This window comes from Octopus sinensis, linkage group LG30 (genome assembly GCF_006345805.1).
Source record: "Octopus sinensis linkage group LG30, ASM634580v1, whole genome shotgun sequence".
NCBI classification, from domain to species: domain Eukaryota; kingdom Metazoa; phylum Mollusca; class Cephalopoda; order Octopoda; family Octopodidae; genus Octopus; species Octopus sinensis.
In genome coordinates, this window is record NC_043026.1 from 9,816,601 (window position 1) to 9,842,679 (window position 26,079).

A 26,079-nucleotide genomic window follows, 5' to 3' on the forward strand; every position below is an offset into this window, starting at 1 on the left:
GTTTTCCTTTTAGTGATTGTCTTAACTGGTACATCACACGTATTGAGAAGAGCAGATTGTCTTAACTGGTGCATCACACGTATTGAGAAGAGCATTGTCGATGTGAGAACTGTTGCTGCTCATGTATTTTAATTCAACTTAAAAATAAAAAAAAATGAACGAACTACTGAGTTTGGTTTAATGGCCTACCAATGTATACTATGAGTTTCTTTGCCCTAGGAGTCGGGAAGACACTTGGCAAGAAATGGAAGCAAATTTGAAAGAAGAAGAAAAAAGTAATAATAATAATAATAATAATAATAATAATAACAACAACAACAAAGTATAATATTTATGAAAATATTTATGTATCATAATGAAAGAAAGCAAAAGATTGACGCCCTGGAATAATTCCAAAGACCACAAAAGAATCACCTGAAATATCAAAACCAATTACTTTGTATACTTCATTATCATCACAGGTGAGGAGTAAATATTGTTCGATATCTTCAGACGTTTGTTGTTCCGTATGTCCGGGAATTTGGTAAATATTGTTATATTTATCTGTTATATAAACATGGTCACCGTGTGTGGTTAGATAAGGCCTGTACATATAATAATATAGATCTGTTGGTAGTTTTATACTCCTGACCAAGTGTTCCCTGTACCAACAGACAACATAGTAACCATCCTTCCTCCACCTTTCCTTCTCTATCTTCATAACAACAATATCACGATCAGATGTCACTATTATATCCAGCATCTCTATCTCCTCTACCTCCACCCTCTCTCTGACCCCAGAACATACTTCACGATTGTATTTACCTGTCCAATAATCGACATCAACAACGTCTACATAGTAGTTATACATCTTACGTTTCGTTCTGTCTTTAATATAATGACCACCACATACGAGTTGCTTGTCATTATTTCTATAAATCCTATTGTAGTATTTTACTGTACTGATGGTTCCCAAATGAGAGAGATCTCTGTTGAAGAACATTAACTGCTCACCAAAGGAGAGTATGAAGCAGTCATTTGTCCACCGACATATATCTTGTGGCTGTTGCCTTAACTGTTTATGTTGCAGTATGTCCCCTGTTCTAGTTGTGATTACTGTGACAGTGTCTCTAAACACCAACACACTAACATTGCCATCTAACTTAATTAGTTTACTGTTATTGTCTCTCTTATAATCATAATTAACTGGTTCGTCCAATGTTGGAATTGAAATGGGAACCATTGCTGTCCTATATGGAAGTCTCCTCACTGATATTTCATCAATTCCTGACATACTTTCCGCTACGTAATTACCACATCTCACCTTTAATCTACCTTTACAAACTATTTCACCTGATTTACCTCTTCTTCCTTCTCCTCCGCTGTCTTTCAGTCTATCAATTAATTCGTTACTGAATATTTCATTGTTTCTCTGAGATGTAAAGGAAGGGAACTGAAGACCAGAATCAAACTTTAATAACGATATAGATTCTAGAATGCTCACTTGGTCCCCATCAATCTTTATGCAATGACATTCAATCAATTCATTATGCACACACCAGTAAATGTTTCCCACTTTCCTCCATATCATGCTGTAAGGCACTCCACTTTGCCAGACTTTACGCTCCATCAAATCTTGTTGTTTCAACTGAAATATTTCTCGTCTGTTAGGGACTGTGACCATAATATCTCTTTCTCCCGAAAAACACACACCACCCACTAAAGTTCCAAGGTCTCTGTGACATAGCAGCTCCCCATGGCTATCAAATATTTTAACGTTGCCATTATTCGCTTTTTCACACACAACTGCCTCTCCACCATCAGAGATATCAATATCTTTAACTTCAACAGGATACTCGTCTGTTTGTAACCGACAAACAGGAAAGCTTTCCCGATTATTGTTAAACAAGCCTTCAACATACAATTTATTACTATGGCTTCCAACAAACCTTGGTCCTTTACAGTTTATGCTAGTGATATCAACTTCATCTATATAAATTCTGTTATTTAAAAATATACTGTTGTATTCACCATTCTGTGTCAAACACAGAATCTTATTATACCCCATATAGAAACCACCATATCTATCCCACCAGCCATAAATGTACAAATAACTGTCATCAATTGTCATATTGTTGTAATCTTTAATGTACTCCATGTAGTGTCTAACCGAATGTAAACAGTGACCATTACGGTTGAAGAAAATGATGAATTTATCGTTGTAAACAATGATGATATCATTGGCAGTAACTGCAATATCACCGATGTCAAAAATATAATTACAGTCACCATGTCTGTCTCTTGTTAATAATGTTTCAATTATGTCAATTTGTTTTACTTCCTTCACGGTTGAATGCCTTTCATCAATATCAACAACATACAGAGTACGTCCGTCTCTCCATCTGCTACACACCAGTAGATTGTCCGACAAAGGAGCTATACATTTATATTCATTTATCGTCTGGTATGTTATCAATGACAATGGAAATTCCACTTTCAGTGTCAGCAGTTTGAGATTATCGTAAGTCGTAATAACCAGTGTGTTCGATTGCCATCGGGACATATTGACATAGTAGCCATTCAATTCGACAGAGTCCAGAAGTTGGCCATCAAATGTTAATATCTTAATGTTTTTATTGTTCCTGTCATATCCTGCAATCAGGTTATTTTCAGTAATAACCAAACGATCAATGCCTACTGGTTGTTCGTCTTCAAAATCTGGAAGGACAACGAGATCCCGCTGAGCTTTATCAGAAACTGTTAGATCTTGTAGATATATTCTAGAAGACAACATCTCAGCAACACAGATATTTCTAGAGAGTACATCTACAAGGTCGATGTACATGTTAAGTTGATTATTTGTAACGTGATCTCTGACCACCAAGTTATTGTCATTTATAGCAAACATACGGCTGCTGTCTACCAGATAAACGAACATTTCATCACTACATCCACCACAAAGATTGAGTAGAGGTTTGGTGTTGGACAGTAAAACAGCAGGCACCATCTTGCTGCTGCTGCTGCTACTACTACTACTCCAACTATTACGTCGACAGCTATCAGCAACACCATCACTACCACTACAACCATGACCACCATCACCACCTATTCCAGTGTTGTACAGAAATACTTTTTTCCTAGTGACAATTAGTAGCATTAGTGTTTCGTTTTCTATCGTTAAAGATTTTACTACAGAATGGATACCAACCCTATAAATTATTTCAGTTTGATTATAATTTTTAATGGCTAAAATATCTAAATGAGATGGTTTATCACAATAACAGACAATTTGGTCTTCACCCAACTTACACACCCGTACATAAGGCTGTCTTAATAGTACAGTTCTAACTGTCTTTGAGAGATTTCCGATGACCCTTAATTGTTTCTGTAGGGGTAATGTGACCCCTATTCCAAAACAATCCCATCGACATATATCTGTAGCTGTAGACGGCAGAGGCAATGTGGACACAATGTCCCCTTCATTAGAAATGTACAACAAGCAATCATGCTTGTGTCGGACACCACTAACTGTCCATTTGGCAGATTACATATTTTACCAATGAGGATTTTGTCATATTCATTTCCTTTTAGTCGTATATTTACATTTCTGATATAAGGATTCTTGATGGGTAAACAACAGCCAGACCAGTCATGATACCTGTAAAGAAGAACCCTGTGGAATTCAATGTCCAACACATAAATAGTTCCTTGGAAAACAGCAATGTGAGAGTGAACAGTCAAAGGTAGTTTCCACTGCCATTTAATGTCTCCATATATATTGTAACATTTCACAACAGACTCTCTCTTGAACAGAACATAATAATATACATTATCAGAGTAGATGTGATGAAGACAGCCATAGAACTGAAGGTATTTTTCAAAAAGTGCTTCACCTGATGTGGAATAAAATACCAGTTTATGTTTCTTTACGTCTACAATTACGAAATTAATTGGAGTTGCAGCAATGGTAACAGCATCATGTTCCAGTGAAATTCTGATTTTGATGTCAACCCTGTCCTCCTTAATCAACTGAATATGTACCTCTGTTTTGTTTTCATCAGTAATCAGAGCTAAATACTTATTTGACACAATATGACATATTTTAATGTAATCAGTGTGAACCTGTATTAAAGGACCCTTGTTTAGTTCAGGACATGTGATATACTGAAGTCTTTTGATTTCACGATAAAAGACCAGAAATCTGTCTGAGTTCATTCTACAAAAGACTGAAGGAAAGAAGGGGAAATTTAAATAATTTGGGCCAATTTTTCCCCCCGTATCAGTGAATAATATAGCTTTGTTATTCCTGTAGGTAATTAATATAGAAGATGTTGACATAGGTAGAATATTTGTAATATTGCAGGGATCTTCAATATAAATATGGTTGTTTAACTTGGGGGTGTGCAACTGGCGGCTGTATGACAGTTTGGGCCAAAAGTCTTTATTTGTTTTAACCACACGAAGAATACCAAAATAATCTGTTAAGAAAATGGCACCTGTGCCAACAGAAATATTCCTACATTTCGTGCCTATTTCCCTCTGTGAAACACCACCTGTACCTGAAATCTTATAAATTATATGTCCCTGGAGGACATAAAAATGGTTTTGGTACACAGTGACATTGGTTGGGAGATCCAGAGAATGAGTGTAGACCTCAAATATCTGCTGGCCATCCAAATTATAGCATACAACTCTATTAATATTAGCAAATGATATTAATAGTTGATACTGTACCCCTACAGTAATATCTGCAGGTATCTCTTTGACATCAAATTTATTTGTAATTACATTATCATCCCAATCAACAAGGTATATGGTCTTCATAAACATTTCCACACCTATGAACGTAGAATGTTGTAAATATGACACCATCATAAAACCTAATTGAAGAGTTTTAATTTTAAAACTCGAGGGATTGATAATAAGAATAATTTTTCTAAAGGGTAGGGTGGCCAGAACAGTGTCTTCACTAATTCTGGTTAAATCAGTGACAGAAGATGGGCAACGAACATCATTTCTGCCACCATCTCTTGTTACATAACATATTGTCATATAATGGCGGGAATATGTTACAATTCCCCCTTGTATGATAATAATATTGGATGTTATGTTGCTTAAGTCTTCACCAGATTCGTCGATCTTTGCTTCTCTGCTTACAACCGGAGAAAGAGGTCGAAATTTGTTGATTATTTTTGGTGCCTCAGTGGTCTTGTATTTGTCTTGTAAAACATTTGTATTTATGTAGTGTTCAAGAAACAATTCGAGTTTTCCAAAATTAACAAAATCTTGACTGTAATCGTATTTGTTAATGTCTTTTAACAAAATATTTGTTCTTTGTGCAAAACACCGAATAAAGACATTTTCGTCCAATCCTACACTTTTTAAAAAGTTACATATCTTTTCCCGAGAATTTATCAACATATTCATTTTGTCTTCATATGCGTTGAATCTTGTATAATATATGTTTGTGTCCAAAACATCTCGTCTTTCAATTATTTCCCGCTTTTTAGGGTCTTCTTTGTGTCTTTTTTGTCTTTTTGTTGATTGACATGAAGGTCGTTTTTTTGGCATTTCTGTTCTCGAACATTCACCTGCATCATACCTACACTTTTTATTGTAGACTCCATCGCTTTTTGTTGTTGTTACAGCTCTTTTCCGAGGTGTAAGTTTACTTGAAACATTTCTTGTATGATCTTCCATAGTGAATCTATAATGAAATATAAGTGAAACATTTAGCTTTGTGAAAAATGTTAAATTGTGAGGGAGACGAAGTTCACTTCATTAGTTTAACCCCTTACCCGGCAGAAACGAATACATGCGTTTTGACCGAAATCGTTTTTTTTCTATCTCTGGCGAGTTAACTCGTCAAAAGATAGACTCGCCAAAATCGACAGCAAACGAGTTCCTTTGTCTATTATAAACTCTTTTTTGACATATACGGGTATATTCGCTCACTTTATACGTCTGGCAGTGACGATTTCTGCCACCTTTCGCTTGAGTAAGGCATTGAAGACCGAGTATGATTTAGTCACCTGGAGACAGTCGAAGGGTTGGAAGGCACATTTTATGAATAGAAGTATTCACTTTGTTTTTACGTTGTTTTTTTTTATACCTTTATATTATAACCCCAACATGTCGATAACCAAATAAAATAACATGATTTTTTGTAAAAGTAATATGATTTATGAAAAAAACGGGTTAACTCGTTTCTGCCCAAAGCGGTAATTTAAAATCAATATTATTGAATTAAAATTCATAATAAATAAGGTTTGAAATATACCTCGAAATCACCATTCAAAACATAGTAAAGTAAAACAATTAAAAAATGTCTGAAAAAATACATTTATTTTCAAAATAATTGTTGGGTAAGGGGTTAAACACACAAGCAAAACATAGCCATATGTCTGTCAACATATTAGGTTATCAAATTAACACTTGAAGAAATCCTTGTTGGAATAAAGGTTAGAAATAAACATCTTTTTGCAATCTATTGTACAAATACGTTTATATTAGTAAGTATTGAGCGAAAACTCCTTAAGCTCCACGAGGCTCCGGCAGGGGATGGTGGTGATCCCTGCTGTACTCTTTCACCACAACTTTCTCTCACTCTTACTTCCTGTTTCTGTTGTACCTGTATTTCAAAGGGCCGGCCTTGTCACTCTCTGTGTCACGCTGAATATCCCCGAGAACTACGTTAAGGGTACACGTGTCTGTGGAGTGCTCAGCCACTTACACGTTAATTTCACGAGCAGGCTGTTCCGTTGATTCGGATCAACCGGAACCCTCGTCGTCGTAACCGACGGAGTGCTTCCAACCAACCATATTAGTAAGTTTCGGTAATTCATTTAGACAGAAAATATTAGTAATACTACACAGGAAATGATATTTGTTTTTAACATTAGAAACTAACAGTTATGTCGGACACTAAGTTGCAGAGAAAGTTAAAGGATGTAACCGATATATGGAGGCACATGGCCTTGTGGTTAGAGCAGTGGACTTGTGGCCGAGGGATCGCGGGTTTCAAATCTCAGACCAGGCGATGAGTGTGTTTATGAGCGAAACATCTAAGCTCCACATGGTTCCAATGGAAGGTAATGGCGAACCTCTGCTGACTCTTTCGTCACAACTTGCCTTCAGTCTTTCCTCCTGCATCTAGCAGCTCACAGGCGATGGACTGGAGAATCTTAAAAATCCCACTGAATTCACTTTATTTAAAAAATAATTTTTGTAACTATTTAAAAAATAATTTTTGTAACTATTTAAAAAATAATTTTTGTAACTATTTAAAAAATAATTTTTGTAACTATTTAAAAAATAATTTTTGTAACTATTTAAAAATAATTTTTGTAACTATTTAAAAAATAATTTTTGTAACTATTTAAAAAATAATTTTTTTTTAACTAAACACTTTCAAACTTCGGACACTGGTAGAATGTGTCATATAAAACATTTTTTACTCTTAGTGTTGTTGAGAAAAGCTTATATTTACGAAGTTATTTCACGTTAGATTTCTGAGAGGCAGTAAATGATATGAAGTCGAAAGAAAGAATATCATTGGTTAAAATTCAAATTATTAAACAACGTTAAACTTAGAAATTACAATTCCGTTTTCATTTTGGTTTACAATTATGTTTTCTTTTGACACATTCTACCAGTATACGAAGTTTCAAATTGTTTAGTTAACTAGGAAAATCTGGCTTTCAAAATGAAAAGATCCCTGACGTTACCTCGAAATAATTTAATTTTTTAAGAAATTCTCATAATTTACTTCAAGAAAGAAACAAATCTAACTGCCAGAACAATCAGATTGATGTTGAATAATGAGTAAAGAATGATGTAAAATGTTTCATTGTTTAACTGAAAGTTGGGGTTTATTATTGGGATTAGATTAAGTATATGAAGAAAACAAAGTTTATATGGCAGTCGATTGCCATTTATATTTTACTAGCAGTATCGCCCGGCGTTGCTCGGGTTTGTAAGGGAAATAACTATAAAGCATTTTTAGAGAGTTATAGCAAAAAATAGCAAAAAAATGGGAAAAAAATGATGGTAAATTTTTTTGAGAGTTTAAAAGGTCGAGTTGCGTCCCCTAGACAGTCTGTGGTTTGTGTTTCTGATTCTCGACCCCATGTCGAATTTATCGATTTTTTTCAGAACTGGGGGAACTTTTCAAAATTTTCGCTGCGTTAGTTTTGAATTATGACATTGGGCTATGTGTGTGTCAAGTTTCATCAGAATCGGTTGAAAGCCGTGGTCAGGGTGAGGGTACAACCTAACAGACACACAGACACGCAGACAGACAAACTGCCGTTTATATAGAGAGAGATATCCATAAAATAGATTTACAAGTATTGAATTTCTCTTGAAACATAAAAATCGCAGTGTATCCATTAGATATACTCCATGTTTTTCTATTTTTAAATTTCGAAAAATAATTTTCATATACGGTTTAAAGGCTCTAAGCAGTGATGTATATAAGCACAATCTTGTTAGCAGTTGAAATTTGCTTGAGACATATTCGAACACACAAGAAAGCCTTTCACTGTGTGTTGTCAAGGTGAAAATTTCTCACTGTTGACAAATGGGTATAAATAGACCGATTCGGCTCGCAGCACTCGCCTGGCAGTCTGATCAAGTAGCGCTGCGAGTTGATTCAACAGCGAGAGATTTTTCACCGTAACAACACCCAGAGAAAGGCTTTATTGCGGGGTTTGAAAATGCGTCAAGCAGATTTCAACTAGTAACAAGTTTGTAATTTTCACATAGTTTAAAAATATAAATAATGCGATAGACCCCAGGACTTATTCTTTGTAAGCCTAGTACTTATTCTATCAGTCTCTTTTGCCGAACCGCTAGGTTACGGGGTCATAAACATCAGTTGTCAAGCGATGTTGGGGGACAAACACAGACACACAAACATACACACACAACACACACACACACACACACACACATATATATATATATATATACGACGGGATTCTTTCAGTTTCCGCCTACCAGATCCACTCGCAAGGCTTTGGTCGGCCCGAGGCTATAGTAGAAGACATTTGCCCAAGGTGCCATGCAGTGGGACTGAATCAGGAACCATGTGGTTGGTAAGCAAGCTACTTACCACACAGCCACTCCTACGCCTATAGGCTATGAATAATTCTTATCATTCAAACATGTTGTAAATATGCTAGTAGTTGTTGTTTGTGGAGGCGCAATGGCCCAGTGGTTAGGGCAGCGGACTCGCGGTCATAGGATCGCGGTTTCGATTCCTAGACCGGGCGTTGTGAGTGTTTATTGAGTGAAAACACCTAAAGTTCCATGAGGCTCCGGCAGGGGATGGTGGTGATCCCTGCAGTACACAACTTTCTCTCACTCTTACTTCCTGTTTCTGTTGTACCTGTATTTCAAAGGGCCGGCCTTGCCACTCTCTGTGTCACGCTGAATATCCCCGAGAACTACGTTAAGGGTACACGTGTCTGTGGAGTGCTCAGTCACCTACACGTTAATTTCACGAGCAGGCTGTTCCGTTGATTCGGATCAACCGGAACCCTCATCGTCGTAACCGACGGAGTGCTTCCTTTTTTAGTAGTTGTTGTTTAGTAATCTATTTACCAATCAGTTTCACAAACAGATATAATTAGAATTTGACCAGACTTAGAATGAAGTACTGGCGGCGAACTGGCAGAAACGTTAGCACGCCGGGCGAAATGCTTAGCGGTATTTCGTCTGCCGCTACGTTGTGAGTTCAAATTCCGCCGAGGTCGACTTTGCCTTTCATCCTTTCGGGGTCGATAAATTAAGTACCAGTTACGCACTGGGGGTCGATCTAATCGACTTAATCCCTTTGTCTGTCCTTGTTTGTCCCCTCTATGTTTAGCCCCTTGTGGGTAATAAAGAAATGGGTATTTCGTCTGCCGTTACGTTGTGAGTTCAAATTCCGCCGAGGTCGACTTTGCCTTTCATCCTTTCGGGGGTCGATAAATTAAGTACCAGTTACGCACTGGGGATCGATATAATCGACTTAATCCCTTTGTCTGTCCTTATTTGTCCCCTCTATGTTTAGCCCCTTGTGGGCAATAAAGAAATATATTTTGACCCGTGCTTCGCTCGGGTTTTGGTGTCGGTGTTGTTTTGTCCCCTTTTCCCTTTCTTCTTTTGTTCGTCTTCTTTGCCTGGTTCTTTTTATTGCCCTCTTCTTTTTCTTTTTCTTATTTTTAAATATTTTTTCTTCGTCTTTATCTTCTTTAAAACTCAATTTTCCCCATATTCCTCACCATGGCAACTAAACTGTAGCCCCGAGCGACTTGCAACCCTCCTCACATCATTACCCACCCCATTTCACCCCCAGTGTAAATTTTGGCGTCAATCCGACCCCATCTACCTATTTCTTTACTACCCACAAGGGGCTAAACACAGAGAGGACAAACAAAGTCAGACAAACGGATTAAGTCGATTATATCGACCCCAGTGCGTAACTGGTACTTATTTAATCGACTCCGAAAGGATGAAAGGCAAAGTCGACCTCGGCGGAATTTGAACTCAGAATGTAGGGGCAGACGAAATATCTATTTCTTTATTACCCACAAGGGGCTAAACACAGAGGGGACAAACAAGGACTGACATAAGTATTAAGTCGATTACAGCTCGCCACCTTACATAATTCGGCCGGTTCAAGGTACCGTCAACTCGACCAGTCGCCCGGGACACCATGTGCTAGGGGGAGCCAAGGAAAGTGTAACAAAGACTAGAAAATTTCCATGACGGTCGGCTTGAACGCGCCAAAGTTCAGCAACCCTAGGGCCGGCCATAATTTACTTCAAGAAAGAAACAAATCTTACTGCCAGAACAATCAGATTGATGTTGAATAATGAGTAAAGAATGATGTAAAATGTTTCATTGTTTAACTGAAAGCTGGGGTTTATTATTGGGATTAGATTAAGTATATGAAGAAAACAAAGTTTATATGGCAGTCGAATGCCATTTATATTTTACTAGCAGTATCGCCCGGCGTTGCTCGGGTTTGTAAGGGAAATAATTATATAAGCATTTTTAGAGAGTTATAGCCAAAAAATAGCAAAAAAATGCATTAAAAATGGAAAAAAAATGATGGTAATTTTTTTTTTAAATCGTATACGTGCGCTAATACCCAGAAGGGCTCGATATGAATCATGACTATAAGATACCCGGTTTTGGTTAAACTGCAACGCAAAATGTGGGAGTAGTTAGGAATCTAAATCGTAGGAGACAGACACACATCCTCTCTTTTATATATAAAGATATCCATAAAATAGATTTACAAGTATTGAATTTCTCTTGAAACATAAAAATCGCAGTGTATCCATTAGATATACTCCACGTTTTTCTATTTTTAAATTTCGAAAAATAATTTTCATATATGAAATGAAGTGTTTTGCTCAAGAACACAACGCGTCGCCCGGTCCAGGAATCGAAACCACAATCTTACGATCATGATGCTGACACCCTAACCACTAATCCACGCGCCTCCACAAACGAAAGAATGATTTATACTAAAGCTGTAAAGGAAATGCTTTACCTGTTTTGTAACACTACTAAATGTTTTAACAGTTTTCTAGGCCAGTGCTTTTCGACCTTTTTACTGGAGCGGAACCCCAAGGAAACATTCCACTGGCTTGAGGAACCCCTGTGCAATAATTTAATAGTCTTATGCACACATATCTGCACAGGGGAATTAAAAATTACTGCCGATTTTAGCAGTTTTGTAACTTCTTGCGGAACCCCTGGACTGTACTGGCGGAACCCTAAGGTTCCTCGGAACCCTGGTTGAAAACCACTGAGTTAGACACTAGTTAGACCAGTGCTTTTCAATCTTTTTGCTGGAGCAGAACCCCAAGGAAACATTCCACTGGCTCGAGGAACCCCTGTGCAATAATTTAATAGTCTTATGCACACATATCTGCACAGGAGAATTAAGAATTACAGCCGATTTTAGCAGTTTTGTAACTTCTTGCGGAACCCCTGGACTGTACTGACGGAACCCTGGTTGAAAACCACTGAGTTAGACACAGTCAGTTAGACACTAGTTAGACCAGTGCTTTTCAATCTTTTTGCTGGAGCGGAACCCCAAGGAAACATTCCACTGGCTCGAGGAACCCCTGTGCAATAATTTAATAGTCTTATGCACACATATCTGCACAGGAGAATTAAAAATTACTGCCGATTTTAGCAGTTTTGTAACTTCTTGCGGAACCCCTGGACTGTACTGACGGAACCCTGGTTTAAAACCTCTGTTCTAGGCAATAAAATATTCTCTGAATATAAAAACAGATTTCAATAAAACAGTACATTTATATTCGAAATAGTTCCAACGGATCTTTAACAAGATAAATGTGTCAGAAAATTGGCTGTAAATTAAAATAAGAACCAGAGTAAAAATTTACCAGATTCGATGAATGAGTTTCAATTTCAGCCTCAAGTCTTCCGGCGTAAATGTCTTTCTTGCTCTGTACGAAGAAACCGGCCAAAATGTGGCAGCTTTTGATGCGATATTATTAAATATACCAGGAAAAGTTTGTAGATACGTGGGCGTTACCTTTTCATGTGGGCGTTAACTTCTCATGTGGGCGTTACCTTTTCACGCGTGTGTGTATGTTTGATAACATTTGTGCGTACCTATTTTGTACTGTGCATGCGTTGTAGTTTGTGTAAATGAAATTTCTCCCCCCCACCACCATCACCCATTCACTTCTGCATTCTTTCTCTCTCTCTCTCTCCCTCTCTCTCTCTGTAGACGTCATCTCCAACATTAACCAAACCAAAACATGTTACATACATACATATACGTATACCCATATGTTAATGTGTGTATGCGAGTGTGTGTGTGACAAATTATAATTGCTTAAGTACACCAGAATCTTAATTATGTATCTCTCTCTATCTCACTCTATCTATCTATCTATCTTGAGCATAATCCTATGAACCCAGAAATTGAAAACAGAGGGTTACCCACTTGCAAACAAATGTGGTAACATATAACAATATTGACCACGGTTACCGTGGTCTTTTTCGTGGGCTTTTCTTCCCACGGATAAACCTTACTTGCTTTCCCCTTTACACCATATATCATAACACTGTGATACACGATCCCTATTGATCGTTCCTTTTTTTTTCTTTTTTCCTCTTCCCCTTTTTTTCCCCTTTTTTTCCCCTTTTTCATTTCTCTTTCTTTTGTTCCTTTTCCCTTTCTTTTTTTTTTCTTTTATTCTTTTTATTTTTTATTCTATTTTTTTTTCATTAAAAAAAATTTTTTTTTCTTTTCTTCCCTTTTACGATCCCTCTTGATCGAAAACCTACGCCCCCCCTTTTTTTTCATCCCCCAAAAGAAAAGCTCTACCTTGTAACTTGTCCCATCTGTGTGCAGCCCTGTGTGGCCAATAAAGAAACTTATCTATCTATCTATCTATCTATCTATCTATCTATCTATCTATCTATCTATCTATATATATATATATAATATATATATATATATAATATATATATATATATCTTTGCATCTATCATCTATCTATCTATCTATCTATCTATCTATCTATCTGTCTGTCTATCTATCTATCTATCTATCTATCTGTCTGTCTATCTATCTATCTATCTATCTATCTATCTATATCTATCTATCTATCTATCTATCTCTATCTATCTATCTCTATCTATATCTATCTATATCTATCTATCTATCTATCTATCTATCTATCTATCTATCTATCTATCTCTCTCTCTCTCTCTCTCTCTCTCTCTATATATATATATATATATATATATATATATATATATATATATATAGTTAATCCAAACAAGAAAACACAAAGAGAAAACACAACAACGCGAGGACGTGGAACAAATATAGTATTATTGGGAAGGAAGGAAAGAAGGAGGGTTTAACGTTTCGAGCGGAGCTCTTCGTCGGAAACATAGGAGAAGGAAAGATCCAGAGAAAGGAAGACAGAGGAAAAAAATCGCCAGCGGTGCACACGCGGTCACACACATATATATATATATATATATATATATATATATATATATATTCTTTTATTTGTTTCAGTCATTCGACTGTGTCCATGCTGGGGCACCTTGGGCAAGTGTCTTCTGCTATACGACATTTCTCGTAAAACGGGGGCAGATGACCCAATTTTTTAATGGGGTGAAATAACTAAAAAGTACCAACCCTTAATCCAAAGAGTGGGAAACAGGGTGTAATTAAACTGAAACAAAAGTTTTTAAGTGTATGGGTTTTTTTTGTCACGAATGTAGAATACTAAACCAAAGGAAACATATATTGTTATAGAAATCTAATAGACTTCAACTGGGTGTGTCAAAATGTTAATTTCTGCGCCAGTGAACAATAGCAAAGCAAAGAAAATATATATTTGTAAAGAAATGTAATAGACTTCATGCATCAATGAATAATATAAAAGCAAAGAAGATACTTTTGTGTAGAAGGGTTAGAGTGTTCAACAAGATGTAAGAAAACTGGATAAGTACAAATAATAGCTCACACACTCACGCACTCACTCACACCCCCACCCAGACACCTACTCATCGTTACACATATACATACTCTCTCTCTTTTACTCTTTTACTTGTTTCAGTCATTTGACTGCGGCCATGCTGGAGCACCGCCTTTAATCGAGCAACTCGACCCCAGGACTTATTCTTTTGTAAGCCCAGTACTTATTCTATCGGTCTCTTTTGCCGAACCGCTAAGTAACGGGGACATAAACACACCAGCATCGGTTGTCAAGCAATGCTAGGGGGACACACACAAATACACACACGCATATATATATATATATATATATATATATATAATATATATATATATATATATATATATATATATATATATACATATATACGACGGGTTTCTTTCAGTTTCCGTCTACCAAATCCACTCACAAGGCTTTGGTCGGCCCGAGGCTATAGTAGAAGACACTTGCCCAAGATGCAACGCAGTGGGACTGAACCCAGAACCATGTGGTTGGTAAGTAAGCTACTTACCACACAGCCACTCCTGCGCCTATATGAATAACTTACGCACATATACAGAGTTATTCAAAAAAAATGAACCGATTTCATTGTGCAATATTTTAATAAGGAAAAGCAATAAAAAAACTCCAGTTAAGTCACAAGTATTTACTCACAATCAACTTTTATTTCCAGTTTTACAAGTGTTCAATATGGCCACCACCTGCAGCATGGGCAACATCAATGCAATAAGAGAATTCCTCCAGATGTGTATCTGCATATCATGATGCACTGAGTACTTCTTTGGCCATCTGGTTGAATGCTTTAACAAAGTTTTTCCAATTTCCTTCTTTGTCAATATCTTCTGGAATCACCTCAAGCAAAGCAAATCTATTCTTTAGTTTCATAATGAACTTGCTTGTGTGCATAATTTTTGACTTCCCCTTGTACTTAAATTTTAACACCATCTCTATTGAAGTAGTCGTCTTGCGCAGCAATACACCGGTTCCAACGTTCGAGTCACTTTCGGAATCTGGTCTAGAAGTCGTTTTCGGCAACCGAGTCGAGGACCTTCCGCGGTTCGCACTTGCTCACGACAAGGGTGTCAAAACGGCGACCTTTGAGCTGTATTTTGATCTTGGGAAAGAGATGGAAGCGCAGGTGCTAAATCTGGCATATTGAGTGGGTGCGGAAGCGATACCATGTTGTTTTTTGGCGAGAAAAATCTCGAGTGAAGAGAGTTTAGTGACAAGGTGCATTGTGGTCGTGACGAATCCAATTCTGCGCGTTCCGCAAATCCGGTCGCCTTCGCCGAGTGTCCGACCCCAAACGCTTCAAAACATCGCAGTAGAACTTTCGATTGGCGGTCTGGTCCTGGGGTGCCAATTCTTGATGCACAATACCCCACTCGTGCTACGAAACTTCTGTGGGGTTTTTTTATATAGGTGCAGGAGTGGCTGTGTGGTAAGTAGCTTGCTTACCAACCACATGGTTCCGAGTTCAGTCCCACTGCGTGGCACCTTGGGCAAGTGTCTTCTACTATAGCCTCGGGCCGACCAAAGCCTTGTGAGTGGATTTGGTAGACGGAAACTGAAAGAAGCCCGTCGTATATATATATATGTGTGTCTATATGTTTGTGTGTCTGTGTTTGTCCCCCTAGCATTGCTTGACAACCGATGCTGGTGTGTTTATGTCCCCGTCACTTAGCGGTTCGGCAAAAGAGACCGATAGAATAAGTACTAGGCTTACAAAGAATAAGTCCCGGGGTCGAGTTGCTCGACTAAAGGTGGTGCTCTAGCATGGCCGCAGTCAAATGACTGAAACAAACAAAAGAGCAAAAGAGTGAGAGTATACTACATTTCCGAGTGTGATGCTCATGGTAAGAGTTCCAGATCACTCCTTTTCTTCTAGGAATGTTCTTCCGCTTTTGAAGCGCCCGTGCTACCCGAACCATTGCGAACGAACCATTGCCTCGTTGCCATAAGCTTGCCGAAACATACTCAACGTCTCTGTTGCAGATTTCCGAAGTTTAATGCAAAATTTCACATTGGCTTTTTGCTCTAACTCTTTGTCCATGACAAAATCGCAGACTTCACATGTTATCACAAAATCACAGACTTCACATGTTATCACAAAATCGCAGACTTCACATGTTATCACAAAATCGCAGACTTCACGTTATCACAAAATCGCAGACTTCACATGTTATCACGAAATCGCAGACTTCACATGTTATTACAAAATCGCAGACTTCACGTTATCACAAAATCGCAGACTTCACATGTTATCACAAAAGCACAAATTTCATAGCTTACGAAGTAAACACAACTGTGTCACTTGGTACACTGTCTCATCATATATATGTGGAAAATCGGTGTTTGTTTGTTTGTTTGTTTGTGGCGTTGTTAGTTAACTACTCCTACACCGTTTTATCGATTTTGATGAAACTTGACATGTGAATAGAACTCATGTCTGGAAACCTCGTGGCATACTCAGATTGTTGAAAAAATCGATAATACGGCACCTGAAATGGACCTTTATATCTACCTCATATAACTAATCTTTTTAAACACCCAAGGAAAATAACCCATATTACCTGTACAATATTCTTTTTAAACACTCAAAGGAAATAACCCATTTCGTTGTTTATGTTCGATTACTTTGAATATTGATTTTTTGTGTGTCCTACGGCACCTGGAATGGACCTTTATATCTACCTCATATAACTAATCTTTTTAAATACCCAAGGGAAATAACCCATAGCACCTGTACAATATTCTTTTTAAACACTCAAAGGAAATAACCCATTTCGTTGTTTATGTTCGATTACTTTGAATATTGATTTTTGTGTGTCCTATTTTTAATTTTTGCCGACAATATCACTTTTATACCTTATTTGACACGCCCAGCTCTGTATGTGTGTGTGTGTGTGTGTGTGTGTGTGTGTATGTGTGTGCGCGTGTGTGTGTGTGTGTATGTGTGTGTGAGTGTGAGTGTGTAATGGACGTGCAATGGCCCAGTGGTTAGGGCAGCGGACTCGCGGTCGTAGGGTCGCAGTTTCGATTCCCAGACCGAGTGTTGTGAGTGTTTATTGAGCTCCACGAAGCTCCAGTAGGAGGTGGTGGTGAACCCTGCTGTACTCTTTCACCACAACTTACTCTCACTCTTTCTTCCTGTTTCTGTTGTACCTGTATTTCAAAGGGCCAGCCTTGTCACACACCGTGTCACGCTGAATCTTCCCGAGATTCAGTCCACGTGTCTGTGGTGCGCTCAGCCACTTGCACGTTAATTGCACGAGCAGGCTGTTCCGTTGATCGGATCAACTAGAACCCTCGTCGTCGCAACCGACGGAGTGCCACGGCGACGATATATACAACCATTATATAGCTATCTAAAGTATTCAGTACAATCTTAATGTTGAAATATAATTCTAATTTTTCTAGAAAATTTAGGATCCATTTAAGGATACGACCTTTGTGTGTCTATTTCTCTCTCTTCCTCTCAATTTTTTCCTTTCTCACTCCTTTTGTCTCTCCCCCTCTCTCTCTCTTTCCCGATCTTTCTCTCCCGTTCTCGTCTCTCTCTCTCTCACAATGTTTCCCTCCCGCTCTTGTTTTTTTCTCTCTCTCTCTGTTCACACACACACACACACACACACACACAGAGGCTGACTGACACACAGTGATGTAGTTGCCATTTGTTAAGTGCACCCAAATATCCCATATTATTTAATATAAACACAGTAATTAACCCGTTGGTTACTGCAAATTAGCTATAATTATTTTTCAAAAATCAGAAATCGTGGGAATATTGTTGAAGCATGGAACAAACTACCGGCATCAGTTGTTAGTTGTCGGAGCACTGCATCCTTCAAAACTTCCATGCTTCCTGAGATTCGCCAACACTACACCTAATTTTCTCCCCTCCATACACACGCAAGCATGTATCTGACTCATACACTGTTCGCTTTCCAGACATTTTTACATTACTGCATATGCTTTTTATGCACTTTTGACAAGTTGTGGTGCACCTGAGCACTATTTACTATTTTTTTTACTATTTTACTTGTTTCAGTCATTTGACTGCGGCCATGCTGGAGCACCGCCTTTAGTCGACCAAATCGACCCCGGGACTTATTCTTTGTAAGCCCAGTACTTATTCTATCGGTCTCTTTTGCCGAACCGCTAAGTGACGGGGACGTAAACACACCAGCATCGGTTGTCAAGCAATGCTAGGGGGACAAACACAGACACACAAACACACACACACACATATATATATATACATATATACGACAGGCTTCTTTCAGTTTCCGTCTTCCAAATCCACTCACAAGGCATTGGTCGACCCGGGGCTATAGCAGAAGACACTTGCCCAAGATGCCACGCAGTGGGACTGAACCCGGAACCGTGTGGTTGGTTAGCAAGCTACTTACCACACAGCCACTCCTACGCACTGTATACAATAATTTCATTATTATTTTATTAAAAGGAGTAGGCTTGTTTTGAAAAGGCATATGAACACAGGCCTCGTGGTTCGGATAAATGATGTTCAACTTTCAATGTGAGTGTTAGAGTTAGGCAAGATTGTGTATTGCAACCCCTCCTTTTCACTCTGTAACGACTAGTGTGAATATCTTCTCTGGACCTTTTGGGGGTGCGAGAAGCAATCACTTTCCGTTGCTTTAATAATCCAGATCTCTACCAGTCAGAAACAACAAAACGCAGACGTAAAAAATAGATATACTTATTGTTTTATACCGGTGAGAAATCAGTGGTATATCTGATATCCTTGGTTCTGGGCGCGCAAGGCTGAAAGTTAATCGCTTGTAAGATTTACAATGTTCAGCCGCTAAAAACAGAACGGGTTAAAGATGGCCGCGGAATAATGAAGATGATGTTGTCTGCAACAATTTGGTTAAAGCCTTCGGCCGACTGCTATCAAGAGGGACAGCGAGAAAATATACGTCCGTTGCCTTCGGTCGCTTTGTCTCAAGTCAATGACTGCTGCTGGACGCTAGTGGTCAACGTCCTACGATCCCCCTGCCTCAGCTAACTGCCACGTAGGCAAAAGGGTCCTACTTCCGGTGGTGAAAGCACCAACCCCGCACGCGCGAAACAGGAATGGACGGTGCGCGCGCGCGCCGCTGTATAGCGTCACTACAACTCCTTTTACGAACTGGATCGACATGCACAGCTGTTGTGGAAATGGTATGACAATCGATGGGTGTTGGCTGATATTTCCAGAGAGCATGGTGCTGATTGGCTCCTCAGAAGATGATCGGGTTCGCTGCCAAGTGCTGCAACGTAGGGATGATAATTAGTCTTGCAAAGACTTTGACGTTGGTCTTCTCAAGAAAGTCTTCCCAGGAAACTCTTCATTGCTGTAGAACATCACTGACACAAGCGGAGAAGTTTAAGTACCTCGGGGATGAAATAATGGTGGGAAGCAGGAGCGGCTGTGTGGTAAAGTAGCTTGCTTACCAACTACATGGTTCCGGGTTCAATGCCACTGCGAAGCACCTTGGGCACGTGTCTTCTACTATATATATATATATACAAGGTTTTGGTCGGCCCAAGGCTATAGACCCCAGGACTTATTCTTTGTAAGCCTAGTACTTATTCAATCGGCCTCTTTTGCCGAACCGCTAAGTGACGGGGACGTAAACACACCAGCATCGGTTCTCAAGCGATGTTGGGGGACAAACACAGACACACAAACATATACATACACATACATACATACATACATACATATATATATATATATATATATATATATATATACACGACGGGCTTCTTTCAGTTTCCGTCTACTAAATCCACTCACAATGCTTCGGTCGGCTCGAGGCTATAGTAGAAGACACTTGCCCGAGGTGTCATGCAGTGGGACTGAACCAAGAACCATGCGGCTGGTAAGCAAGCCACTCCTGCGCCTAATGTACTTGTTTTCTTCACACAAAGGGAAAATGTGTGTATACTGAGTTACCGTAGAAATGTTGCCATACCTCAAAACCAGCAGAGCGTGAAATTCCAACGACTGAAACCCCTAGCTTTGTTTTGAATCTAAACATTATTTTGACCTTCCTTCATGCCCCTCCCTTCCTGCGGACTAGATGCCTTATTCATTATTCATTATTCATTTATTTATTTTATTTATACGTGTCAGGGGTGTGGAAACTTTTTAGTGCGGCGAGCAAAATTTTCCAAAGGAAAAGGTCCGCAGGCGGATCACAGCTTCTAACTCTTATATCTGAGTAAATCTTGTAATCTTATAAAAGAGTAAATAATTTCTATAATGGTTTTTAAAAAAAAAAACCAACAATTATTTACTGGTAGAATTCGGTATGTAAATATATGGCTCAGTGGTTAGAGCGTCGAGCTTACGATCGTGAGGTTGTGAGTTCGAATCCCGGACCGGGCTGCGTGTTGTGTTCTTGAGCAAGACACTTTATTTCACGTTGCTCCAGTTCACTCAGCTGTAGAAATGAGTTGCGACGTCATAGGTGGCAAGCTGTATCGGCCCCTTTGCCTTTCCCTTGGATAAAATGGTGGCGTGGAGAGGGGAGGCCGGTATGCATGGGCGACTGCTGGCCTTCCATAAACAACCTTGCCCAGATTTGTACCTTGAAGGGTAACTTTCTAGGTGCAAACCCATGGTCAGTGTCATGACCGAAGTGGGTCACAACAACAACAAAATATAGCCGATTAACGGTAGGAACTTCTGTAAGTTCAGTATATATTGTACTAGCAGTATCGCCCGGCGTTGCTCGGGTTTGTAAGGGAAATAACCATATAAGCATTTTTAGAGAGTTATAGCCAAAATATAGCAAAAAATGCATTAAAAGTGGAAAAAAAATGATGGTAAATTTTTTTTTAAATCGTTGACTCATCGTAGACATTTTTAGAGAGTTACTTCCCTTATATAATAGCGAAAAAATGCATTAAAATGGAAAAAAATGATGGTAATTTTTTTTTAAATCGTTGACTCATCGTAGACATTTTAGAGAGTTACTTCCCTTATATAATAGCGAAAAAATGCATTAAAATGGAAAAAAATGATGGTAATTTTTTTTTAAATCATAGACTCATCGTAGACGCGCGCTAATACCCAGAAAGGCTCGATATGAATCACGACTATAAGATACCCGGTTTTGGTTAAACTGCACCGCAAAATGTGGGAGTAGTTAGGAATCTAAATCGTAGGAGACAGACACAACTTCACTTTCATATATATAAAGATTAGGATATAATGGCGTTTGAATCTCACCCACCCAGACATGCAAGATCAACTTAACCTTACAAATAACACTGCTGGCAAATCCCTTTTTGTTTTGGTGCCCGGGTCAGCCCCTCAGACGCTTTCGGAAATTCCCGATGTGAATTTTCCGAGGCCTCTCCCCCACCCCCCTTTCGCGAGTGCGCATTTTTTTGTCATATTTGTTTAGAGCAAGTTGTTTTACACATATTACACTATTTTTTTTTTGTTATTGAGTGAGAGAGCAGTTCATGCCATCGAGGTGACATCGGGGTACAAATATATGAAGCCCAGTATACACATCATGACTACCCGTCTGATAAAGGTACACCAGGCACATGCATCACAACTATATGTGCGCGACATGGTGATCTCATATCAAGATAAACAGCACATGACCTTGCAGGTGGAGCCCAGTTAGAATTTTCTTCAGGTTGAGTAGCCCATCCCGCTCAAAAGGTCCCTGAATAAGGGTTGTTTAAGGATGTTGAAAGAACCACCCATGTTTCCAGAGGTGAATTATTCAAACCCCAAAGAATCCCTCTCAACACATGGCTATGATGCTCCCCCACTACTTCTGCTCGTGATCAGAGATGCACATATCGTCAGCCACTAAGGGACATAGTCAATAGGTTATGGTCAAACAACTGACAAGCAAATCTGTGGTATTGAGCAGAATATTTGCTGTAGCCCATCTTTTATACCAAGACAAAACAATGTACATGATAACACTTCCAATCAGTTAAGATCAGAAGCCATGAGAGCCACTGCCTGGTACTGCATCAGAGCATTTATTATTATTATTATTCAGTAGTTTTATTTTTATAGCGTGCTTTCACTTCACTACCGAGCGCAGCTCTGTGTGCCTTGGGTATGTGCTGTGATTTGTTGTGATACTCTGATGGTTATTGTATGGAAAGTGTTCTGCGTAGGATGTGTGCAGTGCCTAGTAGTGCAATTTTCTGTATGTTATATGTGTTTGTAAGTCCTGGTGTTTTTTTTATGTATTTGTCTGAATATTTTTTTATCATGCCTAATGCACCTACTATGATAGGAATTGTTTCTGTTTTCAGGTTCCACATTCTAGTTACCTCTATTTCCAGGTCTTTGTATTTTGAGAGTTTCTCCATTTCTTTTAGAGACACGTTGTCATCAGCCGGTATTGATACATCAATTAGAAAGCATTTTTTTTCTTCATGATCTCTGACAACTATATCTGGTCTGTTGGCCTTAATTTCTCTGTCTGTGTGTATCGGCATATCCCAGAGTATGGTTGCTTTCTCGTTTTCTGTGACCTTTTCTGGTGTGTGCCTATACCATCTTTTTTCTGTTGTTTATTATTATTATTATTATTATTATTATTATTATTATCATTATTATTATTACAACAAAATATGAAAGCAGAGTGTGAAAACCAAGACGTTAAGGAGACAATGAGACTGATTTGAAAGGTGTGGTGGGAACATTCGATAATTATCAATCCAGATCAGGTTCCTTCTTCTTGAAAGGGGATCTCAACTAGAATTAAGGATGCATATCGACGTGATTGTTGTTGTTGTGGTGATGGTAGTGGAATGTGTGTGCGTGTAAATGGACGTGTGTTATATTGTTGGTGTTATTGTTGCTGCCATGTCGTTATGGTGGTGGTGGTGGTGGTGGAGATTGTGGTAGTGGCTGTAGTGGTGGTGCTTGTCCTGCTTTTGGGGATCGTTGTGGCGGCGGTGGTGGTTGTCGTGGTGATTGTTGTGGTAGTTGTGGTTGAGGTGGTGATTGTGCTGGTGATGGGAGTGGTTGTTGTGGTAGTGGTAGTGGTGGTAGGTGATTGTGTTGGTAGTGATTGCGGTAGTGGTGGTTGTGCCGATGGTGGAGGTGGTCGTTGTAGCGGTGGGAGTGTCAGTGGTGGTGGTGGTAGGGGTGATTGTGGTAGGGGTGGTTGTGCCGATGGTGGGGGTGGTCGTTGTGGCGGTGGGAGTGTCAGTGGTGGTGGTGGTGGTAGTGGTGGTGGTGGTGGTAGTGGTGATTGTGGTAGTGGTGGTTGTGCCGATAGTGGGGTGGTCGTTGTGGCGGTGGGAGTGTCAGTGGCGGTGGTAGTGGTGGTGGTGATAGTGGTGATTGTGGTAGTGGTGGTTGTGCCGATGATTGGGTGGTCGTTGTGGCGGTGGTAGTGGTGGTGGTGGTATTGGCTGTTCTGATGGTGATTGTGCTGGTAATGGGGTTGGTTGTTGTGGTAGTGGTGGTGATGATTGTCCAGGTGGTGGTGGTGGTGGTGGGTAGTGAATGTGCTGCTCGTGCAGGTGGTGGGTGTTTTCTTATTGGATAAAATTGATTAAAATTTAAATCTTTGTAACAGTTTCCATATTTTTATTTTCTTGAATAAAAGTGTCTTCTGTTATAGCCCCGGGCCGACCAATGCCTTGTGAGTGGATTCACATGTACATCGCGAGCTCCTCTTTCTTTTATTTATAACTATCCTAGAAACTGAGTTCGTGAGGAGAGCTACGAGTTCCAATATATTTCTTTACTACCCACATGGGGCTAAGCATAGAGGGAACAAAGTCGATTACATCGACCCCAGTGCGAAACTGGTACTTTATTTATCGACCCCGAAAGGATGAAAGGCAAAGTCAACCTCGGCGGAATTTGACCTCAGAACGTAACGGCAGACGAAATACCTATTTCTTTACTACCCACAAGGGGCTAAACACAGAGAGGACAAACAAACGGATTAAGTCGATTACATCGACCCCAGTGCGTAACTGGTACTTATTTAATCGACCCCGAAAGGATGAAAGGCAAAGTCGACCTTGGCGGAATTTGAACTCAGAACGTAACGGCAGACGAAATACCTATTTCTTTACTACCCACAAGGGGCTAAACACAGAAGGGACAAACAAGGACAGACAAACGGATCAAGTCGATTACATCGACCCCAGTGCGTAACTGGTACTTATTTAATCGACCCCGAAAGGATGAAAGGCAAAGTCGACCTCGGCGGAATTTGAACTCAGAACGTAACGGCAGACGAAATACCGCTAGGCATTGCGCCCGACGTGCTAACATTTCTCCCACCTCGCCGCCTTCACTGCGAGTTCCAGTAGTTGTGACACATGAGTTATCCGCCTTAAATATTTCAGAGAAAAACAAACGCATGCGCATTGGACATACTTCCTACTTCATGCTGATATCCGGTTAAATGTCCTGCGCATAAATTTCTTTTAATCAGCTGATTATTATAATTTATAATTATAACGCATTTTTCAACTGCCAGACACACACATATATAACAACACTGTCCTCTATGAAATGTTTCTGTAAGTATTAAACAATGAAAATATTCATTGTTTTTAATTCTGTAGACGTTCGGTCATTAGCGCCTCGACTCTTTGTCTTTTCTGTTTTATGAATGAGAGATGTACTTGATTTGTGCGAGGATTTGGCTGCTATTTCTAGCTGTAGAAGAGAGCCGTCTATGATTTGTGCGAGGTTTGGCTGCCATTTCTAGCTGTAGGAGAGAGCCGTCTATGATTTGTGCGAGGTTTGGCTGCCATTTCTAGCTGTAGGAGAGAGCCGTCTATGATTTGTGCGAGGTTTGGCTGCCATTTCTAGCTGTAGGAGAGCCGTCTATGATTTGTGCGAGTTTGGCTGCCATTTCTAGCTGTAGGAGAGCCGTCTATGATTTGTGCGAGGTTTGGCTGCCATTTCTAGCTGTAGGAGAGAGCCGTCTATGATTTGTGCGAGGTTTGGCTGCCATTTCTAGCTGTAGGAGAGAGCCGTCTATGATTTGTGCGAGGTTTGGCTGCCATTTCTAGCTGTAGGAGAGAGCCGTCTATGATTTGTGCGAGGTTTGGCTGCCATTTCTAGCTGTAGGAGAGAGCCGTCTATGATTTGTGCGAGGTTTGGCTGCCATTTCTAGCTGTAGGAGAGAGCCGTCTATGATTTGTGCGAGGTTTGGCTGCCATTTCTAGCTGTAGAGAGAGAGCCGTCTATGATTTGTGCGAGGTTTGGCTGCCATTTCTAGCTGTAGGAGAGAGCCGTCTATGATTTGTGCGAGGTTTGGCTGCCATTTCTAGCTGTAGGAGAGAGCCGTCTATGATTTGTGCGAGGTTTGGCTGCCATTTCTAGCTGTAGGAGAGAGCCGTCTATGATTTGTGTGAGGTTTGGCTGCCATTTCTAGCTGTAGGAGAGAGCCGTCTATGATTTGTGTGAGGTTTGGCTGCCATTTCTAGCTGTAGGAGAGAGCCGTCTATGATTTATGTGAGGTTTGGCTGCCATTTCTAGCCATGGAAGCTACCTTCTACACCCTCCATCGTTATCACTTTAGATTGTTGTTTTAGTTTGAGAAATATTCTG

The 26,079-nt window shown here is 39.5% G+C and overlaps 1 protein-coding gene across 2 annotated transcripts; it reads right to left on the reverse strand.

Moving 5' to 3' along the window:
* Nucleotides 1-3,351: 3,351 nt before the first annotated feature.
* LOC115226583 lies at nucleotides 3,352-12,513 on the reverse strand. 2 transcript variants are annotated; one of them, XM_029797590.2, is made up of 2 exons: nucleotides 12,393-12,513; nucleotides 3,352-5,686 (listed from the first exon to the last, which is right to left on the reverse strand). In XM_029797590.2, the coding sequence occupies exon 2, from the start codon at nucleotides 5,677-5,679 to the stop codon at nucleotides 3,385-3,387; it is 2,295 nt and encodes a 764-aa protein (XP_029653450.1). In that variant the 5' UTR covers nucleotides 5,680-5,686; nucleotides 12,393-12,513; the 3' UTR covers nucleotides 3,352-3,384. The 2 variants fall into 2 exon arrangements, with proteins under 2 accessions (XP_029653450.1, XP_029653451.1); XM_029797591.2 differs by having other exon boundaries at nucleotides 12,377-12,505.
* Nucleotides 12,514-26,079: the final 13,566 nt, after the last annotated feature.

Coding starts and splice junctions, on each gene's coding strand:
- LOC115226583 (XM_029797590.2), bottom strand. CDS start 5,679: ATGGAAGATCATACAAGAAATGTTTCAAGTAAACTTACACCTCGGAAA.